The following is an 18,424-nucleotide window of genomic DNA, read 5'->3' as shown; positions in this document are numbered from 1 at the left end:
GCTTCACCTATATATTTCGTAATGCGTCATCTTTTTTTTGCATCATTTACAGCAATCAATTTTTTTCCATTGTAACTATTTTTATGTATTTTTATAGAATCAATGAATAAGTTATTTTCGTTTTCATCATATTTTTAATAATATGTTATAGAAAAGTTTCTAGGATTTTCTATTAGGCAATTTTTTAAAATTTCAGAAAATTATTGTTAAATTGAAAAATTTAATTTGAACTTGTTTGCAGTGCTTCATAAAAGATTTAACAATCAAATTGTTCAATATTATGGGTACAAACATCAGATCAAGTAGTATATGTAATAAGTTATTATTAACTTGGTATAAATATCGAGTTTGTTTATTGTAGCTGCGTTTTAAGAACCTCGCTCTTTTCATGGCTATTTCTTTTTTCAGCAAAATTTATGTCACTGTTATTGCTTTTATGAAAAATGCAAACTTTTCTATTCATGAATTTAAAAAAAATAAAAATATTCCTATTTTGATTTAATATTGTAATTTATCTGTTACCTTTTTTGTTTAATTTGATGATTAAAAAATGTCTACTTGCAATCTTTCCGTTTTAATTGCGTAATTTGTTGACGGTTTCATATTTTTATTCTTAATTTTTTTTAATGATTAAACAACATAATTTCATGTTTTTTAATTATGTATATTGTACCTAAATCCATACATTATTACAATATTACTGAAATCTTAGTTATATGTTCAATTAAAAAAAACAATTTGTTATTAAACAGTGTCTTTTTTTTACTTCCCTTTTTTCCTTCTTTCTTTCTTTTCTTTTTTTTTTGGCTGTTGTTCTTTCTCTTTCATCATACAGCAGTCAAAAAGGGAGAAGCATAACTACACCTATACAGATTGTATGTAGTACGATCCAAAAATTCTTGGACAAGTTGTATAAAACGTTACTCAGATTAGTTCACATTACCGATGCACATCCACCTTCAAAAGGTCACCTTGAGGGACTATGTACTTCTGCCAGTGTTCATATAACTGTTGGAAACACTCCTGGAACCATTTTTCGCAACCTTCAACGATGCAACTTTATCTTCTCCTTACGGAAGAAAACGAATGTTTTTTTGTTGGGAACAGGTAAAAGTCACACGGAACTAAGTCCGACGAAACGTTATGTTATTTGTTTGTCATATCCGAGTATTGACCAATCGAACCGTGCATCCTCAACATGAAAGTCGCCTTCTTCCTCTCGATGAAGTTAAAGAAGCAGCGCAAGAGGCGTTACAGGAGGTTGTGAAAATGGCTGCCAGGAGCGCTTCTAAAATCTATACGAACGTTGGCAGAAGTGCATAGTCGTTCAAGGTGACTATTTAAGTAGATAGATGTGCTTCGGTTATGTGAACTATTCGGGGTAAGGTTTTATACAGCTTGTCCTCGAAGTTTTAGATCATACTACGTATGTATGAGTTTTCAACTTACTATTTTATAACATTTTCGAGTGACGCAAGTTTACGCGCATGAAGACATCACAAGAGACCTTGCGATAATTAACTGAGGAGGTGTTCAAAATGGATCTTTCGGTCATGTTCTTATGTACATATGCATGTACAGATGTGCCGAAAAAACTTGTGAAGTTTAAATTGGGTGATCGTAAAATAGAAATTTAGGTAGAAATCTGATATATTTTTTTTTGTGATTACAATTGTTTATTCAAAGAAAGGAAGTAAAGTGAAATGAATAAATGATCCTTTAACTCCCTGACAATCTTATCAATTTATTTCCGTCAGATTTTTTTTTTTTTTTTTGCCATCGGCCATCGGCAATCGGCCATTTTGAGAAAAACAATCGGCCATCGGCCATCTTTGAACAATCGGCCAACAATCGGCATCGCCCATCGGCCAAAAAATGCCATCGGTCGAGCCCTAGAGATGTCCAAGCAATTCATCCAGAGGAGGGTAAGTTAAAAAAAGGGAAAATATTAACTTTTTTTTTCTCTCCCAAACCTAAAACCACTAAACTAAAGGGAAAATGTTACCTTTGTTACCTCTCCCAAAAATTTCATTCCGGGGCGCCCCTGCTTATACCAAGAAGAATCCTGTAGAGATGTCCAAGCAATTCATGCAGAAGGGGGTGGGTTAAAAAAAGGGAAAATGCTACCTTTTTTTTCCTCTCCCAAACCTAAAATCCCTAAACTAAAGGGAAAATGTTACCTTTGTTACCTCTCCCAAAAATTTCAGTCCGGGGCACCCCTGTTTATACCAAGAAGAATCCTGTAGAGATGTCCACAAGAAGAATCATCTACATATAATGAAAAGGAAAATGTTACCTGTTGCAAGAGAAGAATTTCTGATGTCGGCCAAATTCTTCAGCGTCGAATATGGTTTGCGGCAGATTTTCGTTCAAAGTCTCTGGAAGGAATGACGCTAACAAACCAGCCATCAGACAAGACGATCCGATGATGATGAATGGAATGGCCTTGCCATAAACACTCTGGAAAAATAAAAAAGAAAAGAAAAATTTGAATTTTGACATCTTCAATTCAAATTATGTTTTTCGCAATCACGAGTGTGCGTATGTAGGCGTGTGTGTTTGTGTGTGGGGGTATGTGTGTTTGTGTGTATGTAGGGGGTATGTGTATGTGTGTGTAGGCATGTGTGTTTGTGTCTGTGTGCTGGCATAAGTGTGTGGGTAGTAAATGTTTGTGTGTGGGGGGGAGGGGGGTACATAAAAAGGAACCCCGCTCTGCTATGCCATCGTGGGCTTCCACAGTACTGACCTTTCGGCCGGGGCCCCCTAAACCCTTACGGGAACGAAATCCAACCACTTACGACTCTAGACACCGTGGACCCAGGTACAGACCTGACTCCGGTGGCGCCCATTGCCTACTCACTGTTCCACTCGATAGCCACTGGGCAGATACAGATCTGCTCAAGCGTAAGTAAAGAGTGGTACTTTTACATGCGTGGATGCTACACCATCGCAAAACCTTCCCCATTTACCCGGGCTTGGGACCGGCATAGGGACGGGCGTGGTCCCCCAAAGACCAAACCCCACCTACGGCTGGGTTTGTGGTTTGGTATGTGTATGTGTGTAGGCATATGTGTTTGTGTCTGTGTGCAGGCATGAATGTGTGGGTAGTTGTGTGTATGTGTGTAGGTGTATGTGTGTGTGTGTGCGTGCGTGCGTGTGTAGTTGTGGTATGTATGAGCGTGTGTGTAGGACATGGATGCAACCTGGAGACGGCTTTCGCTATAGGAGCAGCATCGTGAGGAGCCGGTCGACGGTGATGGTGCGGAGGGTGGCGATGGGAAAATAAAATGATAGGACATCAAAACAGTCAAGTGAGAACAATAAGCAATCGTGATTGCTCAAAAAATTTAAAACCATACATCCAGATTCCAGCATTTATTTGAATTTTAACGTCTTAAACTCAAATTATGTTTTTCGCAATCACGAATTGCGATAGGACCCTACTCTTTGGGTTTCGTGTTTCTACAAATGGAATGGAATGGAAATGACCAAGAAATTTGCACCCATCATAATTTGACTGACGATTATCAAGAAAAGGTTATCGAGGCATGTATTAAAAAAAGAAATGGGTGATTAGGATGTGTGGTCAAATATGAAGATTTTACGAGCGATATCTACCATTATACTTACGATAAAGATTATTTACAGCGTATTACGTTATGTATTTACATTTCTTATCAATCTTATATGACAGAAATTAGTAATATGGAAATTTTGTTTTTAGATGAAGTTTTGCTGTTTAAGTTCATCTATATAGGTGTTTTTTCTTGAAAAAAAAACGTAACTGTACACAAAACACATTTTTAAAAAATAAAGTTTGTTTGAGTTAAGCCCTGAAAAAATATGAATTAAAAAAAAAAAAAAAAAACACAGCAAACAATTTGCAAATGGTGACAAAATTTCGCTCTCTAAATGAATATTAAAAACAACCGTCGCCATGGTAGTCTAAAAAATCACAGCAACAACAACTTTGGTCAAGTGAGGATAACAAGCAATTTAATTGCTCAAAAAATAATTTGAAATCGTTTCTAACAACAAGTTCAAGTTTTCGGAATAGGATTGACACCATCTGTCACTCCAAATTTTTTCGATTCACCCGATTGCGTATCATCGTAAAAGCTGTCGCTATTGTTTTGCTGTCGACATCTAGCGTGAATGAAACAAGTTAAATAACTGATGTTAGGAAAAATGCTTTCAGTGCGATAAACTATTAAACCATTATTTATGTTATTCATGTAAATTATAGATTACAGAGGGTTCTAAAATACTTCCAATGTTTTCGAGCATGGGCGTCCATATGCAAAATTTTAAGGGGGGGGGGGAGGGTCAGATATTTTCCCCATGGTTTAGCAGGATATTTTCCGCATGGAAAACGATTTCTGTATAGATTAGGGCTATTAAAATTTCACATTTTAATAACTTATTCATTATTAGCTGGAAAAGAAATATTTTTACATTTTTGCAAAGAAACAAAGTACTAAAAGCAAGGAAATTCTCAATTCAAAGGAGGGGGGGGGGGACTTGAGTCCCCCTCTCCCCCCATATGGGCGCCCTTGTTTCGAGGAGTGAATTAAGGGAAAATTTCGAGTCGAAAAAGTTTTGCACAAGCGGGAATTAATATTTTTCTTTTTGCTTTTAGCTGCAGCAAAACAGTAAAATATCTCCCTATGTAGAAATACAACATTTTTTTTTTTTTTTCGGCTTGAATATTTGAGTTAAGACTAAAATCATTTACCAACGATCGAACGATTCAACTGTAATGTGAAAGAAAAAAAAAACGCCTATATGGTGCTTTGTATTAATGATCTTGCATTTCCTATTGCTTTACCATTCGCTAGTGTAGAAGCCTAAGAAAATGTAAATTGAGAGCTCACATGCTCTTTTTAGCGTTAAAATTAGTTTTTTTTTTTTGGGCTATAATTTTAAATTCATTCAATTACTTCGTTACATATAGTAAGATTTCTAGTTTTTAGATCATGTTGATTCATGAACTTTTTCCTTTTAAAACCTTTTTTTTTGAATTTATGATATTAATTATAAGAAAATTCTCTTTTAAGCAATAATATGCACTGGATTTCGTTGCAATTAGACCTTAAAATGAACTTTTTTCTTAAATTTCGTGGTGATGTTTATAAATACGATGAAGCTCAGTTTCGATTTCAATCATATTTACAAAAATTAGCCTATCAAAGCCCTGAAAAGTAAGCAGCCTTTCAAAGTTCATTTATAATTGATCATAATTTAATTTTTCATAGCTAAAATTTTCGTTTAGTAAGATTCTTGTGCTGCTAACTAATTGCAAATTGTCTTATCGCATTTTTGCATTTATACTTATTTTTGAATGATTTTACGGTGAGCTCAGTAACAGGAGGGGGGGGGGGTGGGGGTGCTACACCCTCCCAGTTTTTCAGAAGTGGGGCCGCCAATTTAATTTTAGCGATGAAAAAAACAAAGAAAAAGGGAAACTTTTCGTTGTTTAAAAAAATATAATATTAATTATAACCGAACAATTAAAATAATAGTGACAAAAAGCATTTTTTCTGAAAATTTGAATAGAAACTGTCATCTTAAAATACAATTTAGGAACATCCATGAAACTGTTTTATTAAGATTATCTAAGTAAGGGCTTCGAAAATGTACGCTTCGAACATTTTTTAACGCAAAAAAAAAAGTATTCAATGCACTATTTACTAGGCCGCGGCCGCAGAGTGGGTATGTCTGGCTAGTCGGAAACGATGGGCCTGGCTCAAATTAATGTATAGTGCATAGAGTAAAATTAGCATAATGAGAGGGAGAACCGGCGACAAAACTAACGTAATTCACACTTTGTCTCTCAGCGTCCCTGGCTATACAAAACAAAGGTTATCAATTTTCTTTGAAAAAAAGATAAATAAATAGGGTAGCTTCATTGGGGCCGCCGAAACATTCCCATATGTAATTTTTTTGATGAAAAATATGTCCTGCAAATCGTTGTTAAGTGGAGAAAAATGCATGGGTCGCCGAAATATATTTCAAATAGAAAAAAAAAAAGAAAAACAGTTAATGCAGAGAGAGAATAAAAGTATTGCAATGAATACTTACACTAGAAGTTCTAAATGCTTGAATGTAAAAATCGTAAGCAAATTAAAGCTTGATAAAGAGATGCAGGAGGCATATTTAAAATAAAATGAAGGGGAATCAAGACCTAAGGTATCGCAGAAAATTACCACATCCGTTCAAAATGTTAAAAGTCCTTTTTCTGGGGCCGCAGACTCATGTATTTCAAGGAAACAAAAATATTAGGCTGGAAGTTGAAAATTTTACTATAGAAAATTCAAGGAAAAAATCGTTTTCGGCGAAGGAAAATTGAAAGAAAGTCTTGATACAATATTTTTATCAATAATTAAAATTTAAAAGGAAGATAGGATATAGCCAAACTGAGGGAAGAGCGATGAACTCCAAACATTTCTTTTTACGTCCCAAAAGCCCCCCCCCCCCAAAAAAAAACCCCCCAAAGGATGTGAGTTTTCAAAATTTAGGTTTTTAAAAAATTCCAGGAAAGCGTTCTCAAACACCATCCCGGCCTAACGTCATTAAAGATGGCCTACTACACATGTGAGTATTTAGGACTGCAATATCGGAAAACCTTGAGAGTGCTCCCAACGTAATCCCCGATAAAAGCCTTCTCAATTACTTATTCATCATTATTCAAGATGGAATAAATTTCGTCTTTTGGACTTTAATTTTAAAAAACTTCCTGAGGTCTCCCGAACCTGTCCTCCTATTAATATAACCGAAATTCCTAAAAAATTTCATTGTAAAGGCTTTTATTCAGAAATTTTTTCGGGGGAGATCTCTTAAACCCCTTACTCCTCTAACAGTATTGAAAATTGCCCACGATTGTGTTAACTGAATTGAAATTTTGAAAAATTGCCAGGGGAGGACTCCGAATCTCTCCACCCATTAATATTACCAAAAACCTTCCAAAACTGCGTTTTCTATAGATCGAAAATATTTCGAGAGAATTCTCCTCTCTCTCTCTCTCTAGCCAACAACATCGATAAACGTCTCAAATCAAGCTTTTAGTGCTTCAATTACGAAACATTTCTGTGCGCGAGCCCCTTCGACCCTACCCCCCCCCCCCTTTTCAACAAAGGTTGGCTTAAATTACGTTTTCGGAGCTTTAATTTCAAGAACCTGGCGGTGCACATTTTAACAAAAAAAGCCTACAGCCGTGTTTTTATGGCTTCAATTTCAAAAAATTTCGAGGGGATGGCCCCCGCATCTCTTTCTCTTAATATTACCATAGTTCGTCTAAAACTGCATTTTTCGAACTATAATTTTCAAAATTTTCCCAGGAGAGAGCCCCCGGACCCCCCCCCCCCCTTTACCTGTCACAATCAGAAGTAACTCACATTTGCGTGTTTGGAGTTTGAAATTTTGGAAAATATATCGGGGGATAACCCCGAGCGTCTTCCTCCCTTAACATCACCATATATTGTCTATTTCTATAACTGCGTTTTTCAAATAACAATCTTGAAAAATTCTTGGGGGAGAAACCCTGGACCCCCTCTTTCTCCTAAACATAATCAATCATTACGTACAGTTCTGTTTTGGGAACTTAAATTTGGAAAAATTATCGGGAGAGGCTTTCCTGGACCTCCTCTCTCCTTCCTCCCCAACTTAAAATATAGTCTAAAACTGTGTTTTATATCTTCAATTTTGAAAAAATTCCAGGAGGTAGCCCTAAGGCACCCACTATTTCTGATTGAATATTATCCTTTACTATGACTATCCCAGCTAAACCAGAAGCGGAATCTTTCTCTCTCTCTGCATATTGAAACATGCGTTTGAAACAATTAAGGGGCCGCCAAATGCGTACACCCCCTCAGATTTTTGACCTAGCGACGGCCCTGCTCAGTACAAAATTAATACATGAATTTTTCGTCGACTTCTCGGAGATAAAAACTGATCTAGAGCAATTATATTATTTCTATTTTTTATTCTATGAGTAAATAGAAAAGAAGCAGCTAAAGCACTCTTTTAGCGGAGAATAAATAACTGGTGCTGCCATCTATTGAATTGCTTTTAAATCTACATAATAATGGTCGAAGTCATTGTTCTTTATTCCATTTTCTCGAGCTATCAGAAATGACTCATTGTTTTGTTTGCGCAACGAGAGGCGTTCCACCCCTTTTTCAAAAACCAGACGATTTTTTTCGCCACAGGGGAAGAAATAAATTCATGAAAATTCAACAACTGCAAAAAAGCACCATGCTTAAAATTCCATCTGATTAAAAGAACTAAAAATTTAAGGCACAAAAAAATAAACTAACAGCAAGAGAAGTGAAAATTTTGGCAATTTTTGAAGGAAAGGTGCTACGAACTATTTTTGGTGGGATTAATGAAAGTAAAAACAGTCGAAAAAGATACAGTTGAACTTTGCAAGCAGGCCCGGATCTATAAATTTTGGGCCCCCCTGCAACAAAATTTGTAGGGCACCTCCCCAATGGCCAGCAGTGTATATTTGCAGCGTCAATAAGTCTTAGTGTTAGTTTTTTTCAACTACTTGAGCCGTTGGGGCCCTCAAGGACGTGGGCCCCGCGCACTGCGGGGTGTGCGGGTACGCAGATCCGGGCCTGTTTAAACTCGGAATATTGACATTTTAAAATTTATTGAACTGAACAGAATGAGCTGGGTCGGCCATCTCGTGAGAACGGAACGTGATAGAGCGGCTTTGAAAGCTTTGAATGCAGTCCTTTTTGGAGAACGACCAAGTGGTAGACGGAACAAGAGATGGATCCACTGTCTGAAGACCGATTTTAGTGCTATTAAGATCGTCCACGGCAAAGAGAAGGAGAACAGCCTGGTTGAATCTTTTACAGAATGGCAAGGCCCACAACGGGCTGTCGAGCCAACCATGATGATGATTCTAAAAGGAATGATGATTATAAAAATAAAAAAGAAACTTAATGAGATATAGGTAAGCTTGATGTTGAGCCGTCGACAAAAATTTTATTTGACGTTGCTCAAAACTAAATTATCTCGCTCTGAAGCATTCAATATACATATTTCTAGATTTGCATAAGTAATTATTCATATGAACAAATAGACTTAACTAAAAATGAGCCTGGGAATGCAAAAGAATAAGTCTCAAAAACGTTCTTTAATTCCGAAAAATTTTAGACGACAACACATTAAAGGGGGACATTTCAAAAACTGTTCGACAGAGACTTGGAAGTAATTTTTTTATAATTTATTTTTCATTTCTGCAATTGCAGTATTTGGACAAAAGTTTTTATTAATCTGTCATCTGTCACATGCAAAGTTCATTTTAATAAAAATATTTTTTTTTTATTTTGACTGATGCCCCTTCAATGACCCCTACTGACCCCTGAAGAACCACCGATCCCCTATCGATTTTTTTAAAAGCCTTTATTGACCCCAAGGGCATTGGTACCGACCACTTTGGGAAACCCTGTTTCAGACCATAGCCCCACTTATTTCTTATAGGTTATGACAATCGCTGAAACTAATGGCAACAAAGGGAGGGCTGCAGGGAACCCCTGTTTCCATTTCGTTGCCATTGAGTGGTGGATGCAGGGTTTCCTATCAATGCCTCTTGCGGTCAAAATGGGCGACGCCCAATCAAAACTAAACAAACTTTGAAAAGTTGACATTGATTGGTGGATGCATGAGCGGATCATTGTCGTTACATCGGTTTAACACAGAAAAATCAGAAATTGTCAAGGCCTGTCAAGCGTCAGTGCCACCTAGTGGGGCCATGTTCAGACCTTCAGAAAGTTTAATGAAGAATACTTACCAGCCACACCAGATAGGGTACGATGAGGGTGGCCACGAACGCCACGGTGCTGCTCATGCCCATACCGAGGGACCTCACGACTGTCGGATATAGCTCCGAACTCTGTTGGTAGGTGGCCATGAAAGTGCCAGCCGCGAAGAACTTGCCAATCAGGGAGCAAATCACATCGCCATATTGGAACTCTATAAAGAGAAGAAGAACGGGTCACTAAATTAATACCAATGCAGAATCCAGTAGACGGCTGTAGACTCCACTAGGCTTGTACTAATCAATTCATCAGTCCCCAATGAACATCAAATGATTAAAAGATTTACCCGATTTCAAATAATATTTCGGGAAGATATTCCAAGGGGGGATGGGCAGGGCCCGATTTAGAAATTTTGGGACTGCAAGCACAACAATCCTGTGGAGCCCCCTTAAATTGCACAATCGAACAACGTACTCAATCGCACATCTTTTCGTCATTGCAGAGGTTTCCATACCCCAAAAGCAGTGGCATACCCTCAAAAAAAAAAAAAAAAAAGGCTGACACTCTCTGACTGAACTCTTCCTCCCCTCGAAAAAAAACTGGTCTAGTCTGCACCACTGATTTTTTTTTTTTTTTTTTTTTTTTGGGGGGGGGGGTACCATATTTAGTACGTGCGCATTAAACTCGTGGATTTGAAAGTATTGGCGTCGGTTGCAAGCTGTTATCTTGTTGCTGGGTTCAGGAAACCTTCCCTCGTTTTCAGTACCGTGCGCCAAAATTGAAAGCGGTCCCAGTGACTCACTTTACCACGGCCTGCCGTGGCACTTAAGTATTGGTTTCCTAGGAGCGAACACGCTTAGCGTCGGCGTCGCTCCCCGCCGAGGCGAAAACTTGATTCTTCTGCACATGCGCGCCCGAGATAATTCGACGTCGTGAGTGGCCACGTCGGAATCAACTTGACTTTGATTCCAGCGTTACGGCGATGAGCGACGTCGAAGATCGGCGATTCGCTCCTAGGAAACCAATGCTTTAAATCCGTTAAAAGCAATTGAAATTGGTTAGTGCGATAGTCGCTGGCGTGCAAGGTAGACTGCGGAGCTGAAGAGATTTTGGGGATAAAGTAGTCGGGAGTCGAAGGTTTAATATTCTAAGAGTCGGAGTCGATCACTTTCCCTCAGAGTCCGCAACTCTGACAGCAAAAGCGCCCACATGCAAAATTTTAAAGGGGGGCTCAGATATTTTCCCCATAGAAACCGAGTTCAGTACAGATTAGAGTTGTTAAAATTTGACATTTTTAATAACTTATTGATTAGTTGCTGGGAAAAAAATGTTTTTACATTTTTGCTAAGAAAAAAGAACTAAAAGTAACGAAGTTCTAATTTCAAAGGGGGGGGGGGCTAGAGCCTCCTCATGACCCCCATATGGGCGCCTTTGTCTGCCAGTACTTGGGGAGTCAGAGTTAGAACAGGCCGGACGAGAGGCCATGTCAGCCTAATCGGAAACTAGGGGCGGCACGGGCCTTGGTGGGGGAGGGGGGGGTATACTGACGTAAAAAAAAGAAAGAAAGGAAAGAAGGAGAGAAAAAAATAAAGAAAGAAAAAGGAAGGAAGATAGAAAAAGAACTTAAAGATTTAGTAAAATTTACTCTTTTGGTATTTACAATTGAGGCACTTAAAATAGAGTTGATTGTTTTCTAGTAAGCAGTTTTGTTTCTTTCTCTCCCCCCCTTTTTCTTCCCCTCCTTTTTCTTCTTTTCCTCATTTCCTTTCCTTTTCTTTTTTTTTTAGTGGGAGGGGGGGGGGGGAGGGGGTTGGACGACATAACTGACAAAGGACCCGCTTTGGCTCTCTTTGGCCCTGAGTCAGAGTCGGATTGGTTTTGGGATAAAGGAGTCGAGGTTGGAGGCTCTAAAATTCCCGGAGTCAGAGTCAGAGCCGCGTAGGTCATTTTCCTACCGACTCCGCAGCCCTGGTGCCAAGTGCCAAAATTGTCAACTAAAGTTTTTACATGAATTCAACTTGAATCAGTAGAGATTATGATTGTTAGAAATGTGACAGTCAAATTTTATTTTCGAAGCATCCCTTTGTGTACCTCAACTAACCTTTGGATGAGGGAGCTTAAAGATATCTAATTTGGACTCTGTTACTACAACCTGTTTTTCAGAACAATTAAAGCTAAAGCTACATGTATCAGATATTCTGAGAAAATTTATAGAAAATTCATGTCCACTTTCATGGAGGAACCAATATAATGTAAAAAAAAAATATTTGGTTGAAATTTTCTTTATCTCTAATTTCAATGATACAAAAGTTGCTTGGAAGTCTTCGAAATTATTACTTACTCACACAGCGGTGCCCTCCCCCTTAAAAGCAAGGCGCACCTTCCTAAATATCGCGAAAACCCCCCAAACACAAGAGTCCCCCCCCCCCCAAAAATGAAAAAATACCCCTCAAGACACCCCCCGTAAAAATTTCAATGACGCAGTCTGCGCTATGACCCCCCCCCCCAGATGGGCACCCCTGACCTACATCACTTGAGACGTGAATTCCATAAACAGGAAGTGCTTTAAATTAATCCATATTGTATCAAGTGATTTCGATTGCAGGTTAAGAACAAAAAATGCCTTTCATTTAGAGCAAAAACGTATCTTTTTAAAACTACAGTTTAAAATTGTTATACCATCGAATGAAAATGAATGGGGAGGGCCAAACCTCCCTAAAAAGTCATTTTATCAAAAAAATAAATAAATAAATGAATAAAATAAATAAATAAAAAAATAAAATTAAAAAAAATAAATAAATAAATAAAATAAAAAAATAAATAAAAATAAAAAGTGAAAGCAAAATACAACTACAATCTTTTAGCATATTAATATAAGCCTGAAAACTATTCAATTTAATTTTGGGTACGTTTATGGCAAACAGCACAGGAGAGAAGAGCTTTCCATTAACAAAATTACTTTATTCTCTGTAAAAGACAAAAAATGTGATTGCTCCTCGATTCTACGGCAAAATGGCCAACTAATAGGAGTAATTTTTTATTTTACTTGATACCATGCTGTCACATTGGGCTTTTCCTCATATAAATAATAGCCAATGATCGAGTAACTCTCCTGACGTCATCAACAATGAAGCTCGCGCCACTGGATGGCGATTTGATTAATGTGTTTTGGTAATCCTTAACATGTAGGGAAAGGCTTTATTGTGTCAAGGCTGAACTGGATCCGGTCACTTACTGGTAAGACTGTGTCATTTCAGGGGAATGAAGAAACGAACAAGTGGTTGAAAATTACACTATCCATTTTAGTTTAGGGTTAAAATCCACTGGAGTGAAGGTTACAATTCCAACTATCAAACTATCACCAAACAGGCAATTGCTTCGTTCAAATGTAGAAGCAATTTTCACCCGTCATTTCTTGACGGGCGATTTTCTCGTCAGTTAAATAAATGTTTAAAAAAAAAAAAAAAAAGTGGGAGGGACAAACATCGATAGTTTCCCCTACATACGAAAGAATAACTTACAAATTCATACAATTTTAATAACCTTCATAAATTTGATGCTGAAAAGACCAGACTGTTTCAGAATTCATCTGTTCATTAGTGATAACAAGTACTTTTATCGCACTCTAGGGAGAAACACTAACTTGTAACATGCGAGTAAACTACCGTTTCTTCATAAAAAAGGAAAAGCTCTTGCTAAATGAATGAATTACCAATGCTTCAATGTAAAAAAATTGCAAATTACTGCAGACACGTGTTTCGGGGTTACAAGGAACTCCTTTTTCAATGCAAAGAAGTGTGAGCTTTTAGACGAAAAGTCATCCGAGAAAAGCCAGTCATCCGAAAGCTCACACTTCTTCGCATTGAAAATGTGGTTCCTTGTAACCAGGGTTGCCAGACGTCCCGTATTTTGAAAAATTGTCCCGCGTCCCGGAGGAACTTCCATACGGAACGGCTTGGGTCCCGTATTCTAACTATCTAACTAATAACGATATAATAACTTCACAATAATAATAATTTTACAATACGAGACATTATTTTATGGTAAAAAAAAAAAAGTAAAACGAAAAATGTGACTACACTAATTAGCACCTGTTCCTATCAACGTCGATCTGAAAACTGAACTTCGTTCTATTGCTTGCTTTATTCTTTGAGTTAGAGTTCCTTCAAAACAGTGGCGTAGCTAGACCCGACTTTCGGGGGGGGTTACTTCTTATATATATATATATATATATATATATATATATATATATATATATATATATATATATATATATATATATATATATATATGTATAATCGCTTGGAATTTTTTTCCTTTTCTTCTTTTTTTTCTTTCTCTTCTCTCTTCTTTTTCTCTTTTTTTTTTGAGACTAACTTTTCGGGGGGGAGGTTTTGTCCCCAAAACCCCCCCCCTTAGCTATGCCCCTGCTTCAAAAATGTCCTCACCCATAAACATATTGAGAGGAACCGTTCAAAAGCTACTGAAACATGATTGTTTATCACCCCTTAAAAATACACCGTAACCAGTAATTGCCCTCACCACAAAAATGTCCCCCCTCCCTTACACCCTTAGAAGCCTGCCCCGTATTTACTGTTCTTAAATCTGACAACCCTGGTTGTAACCCCAAAACACGCCTGCAGTAATTTACCATTTTTGCGCATTGAAACGTTGGCAATTCATTCATTTAATTTTCAAGCATATATTCGTTATTGAAGCTCTTGTTGTTTCCGCATTTTTAGGAACACATAAGATTAAGCAAAACATGTTATTATCTACTTCCATACATTTTACCATCTTGGTGTTTATATTTGCTGACTAAGCATTAAATTTTTGTAAATACTTAATTTTCCTAAAAAATAAAAAATAAAAACGGCATAATTCCATTATACGTACATTGATACTTGATAATATCCAAAAAGGTGGATTAATTCAGCAATCATGGTGTTTACCTGATTTTCACTTAATCCAAAGATTGCATCTGAACACTTTGTTTGACATATTTCTACAGTAATTGCCAGGGGTAATAGAGAACATTTTCGTAACAATAAAACAATCTTTAAGTGAGCACTAATCCCCTCTGTGTTCCGGATTATGGAACTGTCAAACAACTTCCCAGGTAGTGCAAACGCAATTGTTTTGCAATTGGCGATACAATATCTTCCGCATTATCTTTGATCCTTTCAGATTATATATTTCACTTAAAATATATTTTAAACTAATATTACACTTAAGTCTAAACTAAAATCTTACGGTAGATCGCGTTAATTGAAACAATTTTCTTTGAGAACAAAAAGTGCTTTATCACATTTCACACAAATTCTATATAGGAGTACATGAAATACGCCGCCAGCTCAGTCATTTCCAGCCGAGGACTGCAGTTTCGTGCTTATTAGCACTCATCAGCCCAGCATAGGAAAGTGACTGAGCTGGAGATGGAAAACCTCTTAAGGAAGCCAAGAGTGCGAAACAAACTGGTTGCTAATATACAATTAGCAGACCAGACGAGTGACCGAAGCAATGGTTCGGTTCAACTCGAAGATTGAACGCGAGGCAAGGTATATTCAGTAAATTACCGCCCATCAGCCAGGGCTAAAGCAGAATTACATGAAATACACCGCCAGCTCAGTCATTTCCAGCCGAGGACTGCAGTTTCGTGCTTTGGCGGTGTATTTCATGTAATTCTGCTTTAGCCCTGGCTGATGGGCGGTAATTTACTGAATCTATATAGGAGGTCTGTATCATTATTGCTATGAAAAAATATTACAGGGATCTTCAAGCCTGGATCTATAAATTTTGGGTCCCTCTGCAACAAAATCGGTAGGGTTCCTCACCCTAGGCCAGCAGCGTATATTTGCAACGTTTTTTTTGCTACATTTGTTGGAACGAAATCCAGAATTTTCCGGGAGGGCATTCAAACAAAAGCATTCGCTGTGAGTACAATCAGCAGTATAATTAAAAACTATTTCACAATTTCCATTGAAATGAGAAACGGAAATCGTGTCACTCGAACGCGGTATAAATCGAGAGCAAAATCTGTATTGCTGCAGTTAAACGCAGTAAAAAGTTTTGCCACAAATCAATTGCAACAGATGAGTTGGAAAAAACCGCCGCACTCAAAATGAATTACAAATACGAAGACATTTAACTTTAACGGAACAGTTAAAACAGTTTACTAACACAACGAATGGGCAAAAAATAATTTGTTGTTTTTTAATTTTCAGTTAATCAGATCGTTAAGAACATTCGAAAGTTTAACTGCATTAGTCTAGAGTTTGATTTCACCAGAATGTGGCTAGCTTACATAGCGAAATTATTATTCATGACACAAAAATGTCAAGAAGGTCAAAGAGAAGTCAAATGTTTTTTTTTCTCCCGTAGCTCTAAGTTTCTCTTTATTCTTTGAGTTAGAAAATAACGTCTTTTACTACGGCTTCAGTATAACCCTTCCTCTTCCAGTCTTTATTGTTGCTTAAAAGTAGATTGAGAGCAGTGCTTTAATGAAATTTGCATTATCCGTTTAACATAACATCGAGGTTCTGTTTGCGGATTTCTTTTTTTCTCACCCAGGGGTTTCCAAGCTTTTCCGATTCGGGACACCCTTCCCTTTGAAGAATTAAAATTGTCTCGAGTCACTTTTGTTTACCTTTGTCACACCCTAGCTGCGTCACCCGGTGTTGCACGTTCTATTCCGAAAATAAAAGTTATGTCAAGTGACGCATGTTCAACAATCGAGCTTAAATTAAAAAAAAAAAAGTGTAAATTTCCCTATCAGAATAATGACGAAAAATCTCTATAAATCCCCATAAAAATTTGGCCGTTAGTCCCTAAAAATTCCCATTCGAAAAAAAGGAATCTTCGGGAATAATCTCGTTAGATTGTGTCGGTCGGGCACTGTATGAGCTATTTCAACTGTACCATCCAAGGCCGTAGCCAGAATATTTTTTCGGGGAGGGACATGGTCCGAGGCAAAGGTGGTTCCACGCATGTGATGAAGGGGGAAAATAGCATTTAAAAATTATCTTTATTATGTTGTTTGCAAAAACTAAACAAAAATGCAATTAAACAAAGTGTGTCAAATAACTATTTTAATTAATTCATTAATATTTGACGAAAAATTTATATTACACCAGAATTATTCATCAGGGAGTTATGACATCTTTTATATACGATCTATATCACTATCTCTGTCAAATGAATATCCGAGACTCAACAAAATAAGAGGCCTACATACATTTATATGGTCTATAATTCAGCATCCAGTGTTTATTACATGTTTACAGTTACAAATAATTGCGACGTGGGCTTTTAGAATAACTTTCAGGCAAATAAGTGAAAATAGTCACAATTGAAAATTAATCTACAATCACCACCTCAAAAAATAAATTAATATTCTTAAAAGCTACAAATATGCATCAACTAGCATTAATTTATTAAAATCTATTAGCATTTAATCAAAAGTATGATTGGATTAGAAATGGTAGTTTTAATCATGAAATTATGTTACGTCTCTTGTTAAAGTGTATATCAAAGAATGTTTTTAAAATGTTATCCGTAACATGATTCATTAACATTCTGTGATGGACCAAGGTGTAAAAAAATTGTGACTTTTTGAAAAATGTTTTGAAAATTTGTATGTGGGTGTGGAGAGCGAGTAGGAGAAGAGGTCTGACTGAAAGAAGATTTGCATAACAAGGTCGAGTGAAAGAGAAGAGGGAAGAGTTTTGATTAGATGTTCTTCGTTTTTTCACTTTTGGAGAGAGGTTAAAATTTCGGGGGAGGATTTGTCCCGACGGTCCCCACCCTGTCTACGGCACTGGTTCCATCGATGGAACTTCCATCGATCCCTGCTGCGGAAAAAAAAAGTGACTTCACGTGAGCCGTGAAGCATATCATCTTCTGAATAAATAAGGAGAAATATTGCTAAAATCGTCATTAGAATAATGGCATCAGTTCCAAAATAGCGTCATTATACTCGATAAATCTTCATTAGAATTAAGATAACAGTTCCCAGAAATCCCCAGTACAATCTCGACGTTAGTCTCCAAAAAGTCCTTGCTTGTGTACTGACAACAGTCCTTAAAACCCCGCAGCAGAGTCAAAAAAAAAAAAAAAAAAAAAAAAAAAAAATTAACTCTAATTTGAATTCCGAAACTTTGAATTCAAATTATTTTTTTCGCAATCACGAGTTGCGACAAGACTCTACTGGTTAGAGTTATTGTTTCTAGAAATGGTTCCCCCGCCCAAGCATGTCCCTCCTCCTGGGTGCTTACGTGTGTATAGTTGTGTGCGTGTGTGCGTAGGCTTACGTATATGCACGTAGGCGTGTGTATGTGTGTAAAGGCGTGCGCGCGTAGGCGACTGTGTATGCGCATGCGTGTGTAGGACATGGACGCCACCGCCCAGCAAAAGTGGATTCCGGGGGACAGTGGTCAGGAGCAGCCGCGCCGCCGCCGGTGGACGGTGGTGCTGCAGCCCTGGTCCAAGCTGAAAAAGGCACGGACGCCAAAAACGGTCAAGTGAGAACAATAAGCAATCGTGATTGCTCAAAAAAAAAAAAAAAAAAAACAATGCCTAAAAACTTTCATTAAAATGAGGACTAGTTCCAGAATTCTAAATAAGAAAAAGAAAAATATTCCCTAAAATGCCCCATT

General features: G+C 37.3%; 1 protein-coding gene across 1 annotated transcript in view; it reads right to left on the bottom strand.

The window, feature by feature from the left end:
• The window catches only part of LOC129223933 (organic cation transporter protein-like), a 115,363-nt gene that overhangs the window by 7,668 nt on the left and 89,271 nt on the right, over positions 1–18,424 (bottom strand). The window contains exons 8-9 of the mRNA XM_054858313.1: positions 9,803–9,984; positions 2,297–2,460 (exon numbers count right to left, since the gene is read on the bottom strand). Coding sequence (XP_054714288.1) covers positions 2,297–2,460; positions 9,803–9,984 — 346 coding nt within the window. The remainder of the gene's footprint in view (positions 1–2,296; positions 2,461–9,802; positions 9,985–18,424) is intronic.

This window comes from Uloborus diversus, chromosome 6, assembly GCF_026930045.1.
Source record: "Uloborus diversus isolate 005 chromosome 6, Udiv.v.3.1, whole genome shotgun sequence".
Lineage (NCBI taxonomy): Eukaryota > Metazoa > Arthropoda > Arachnida > Araneae > Uloboridae > Uloborus > Uloborus diversus.
The sequence above is the reverse complement of the archived record's forward strand: the minus strand, read 5'-3'. Positions and strand labels throughout refer to the sequence as shown.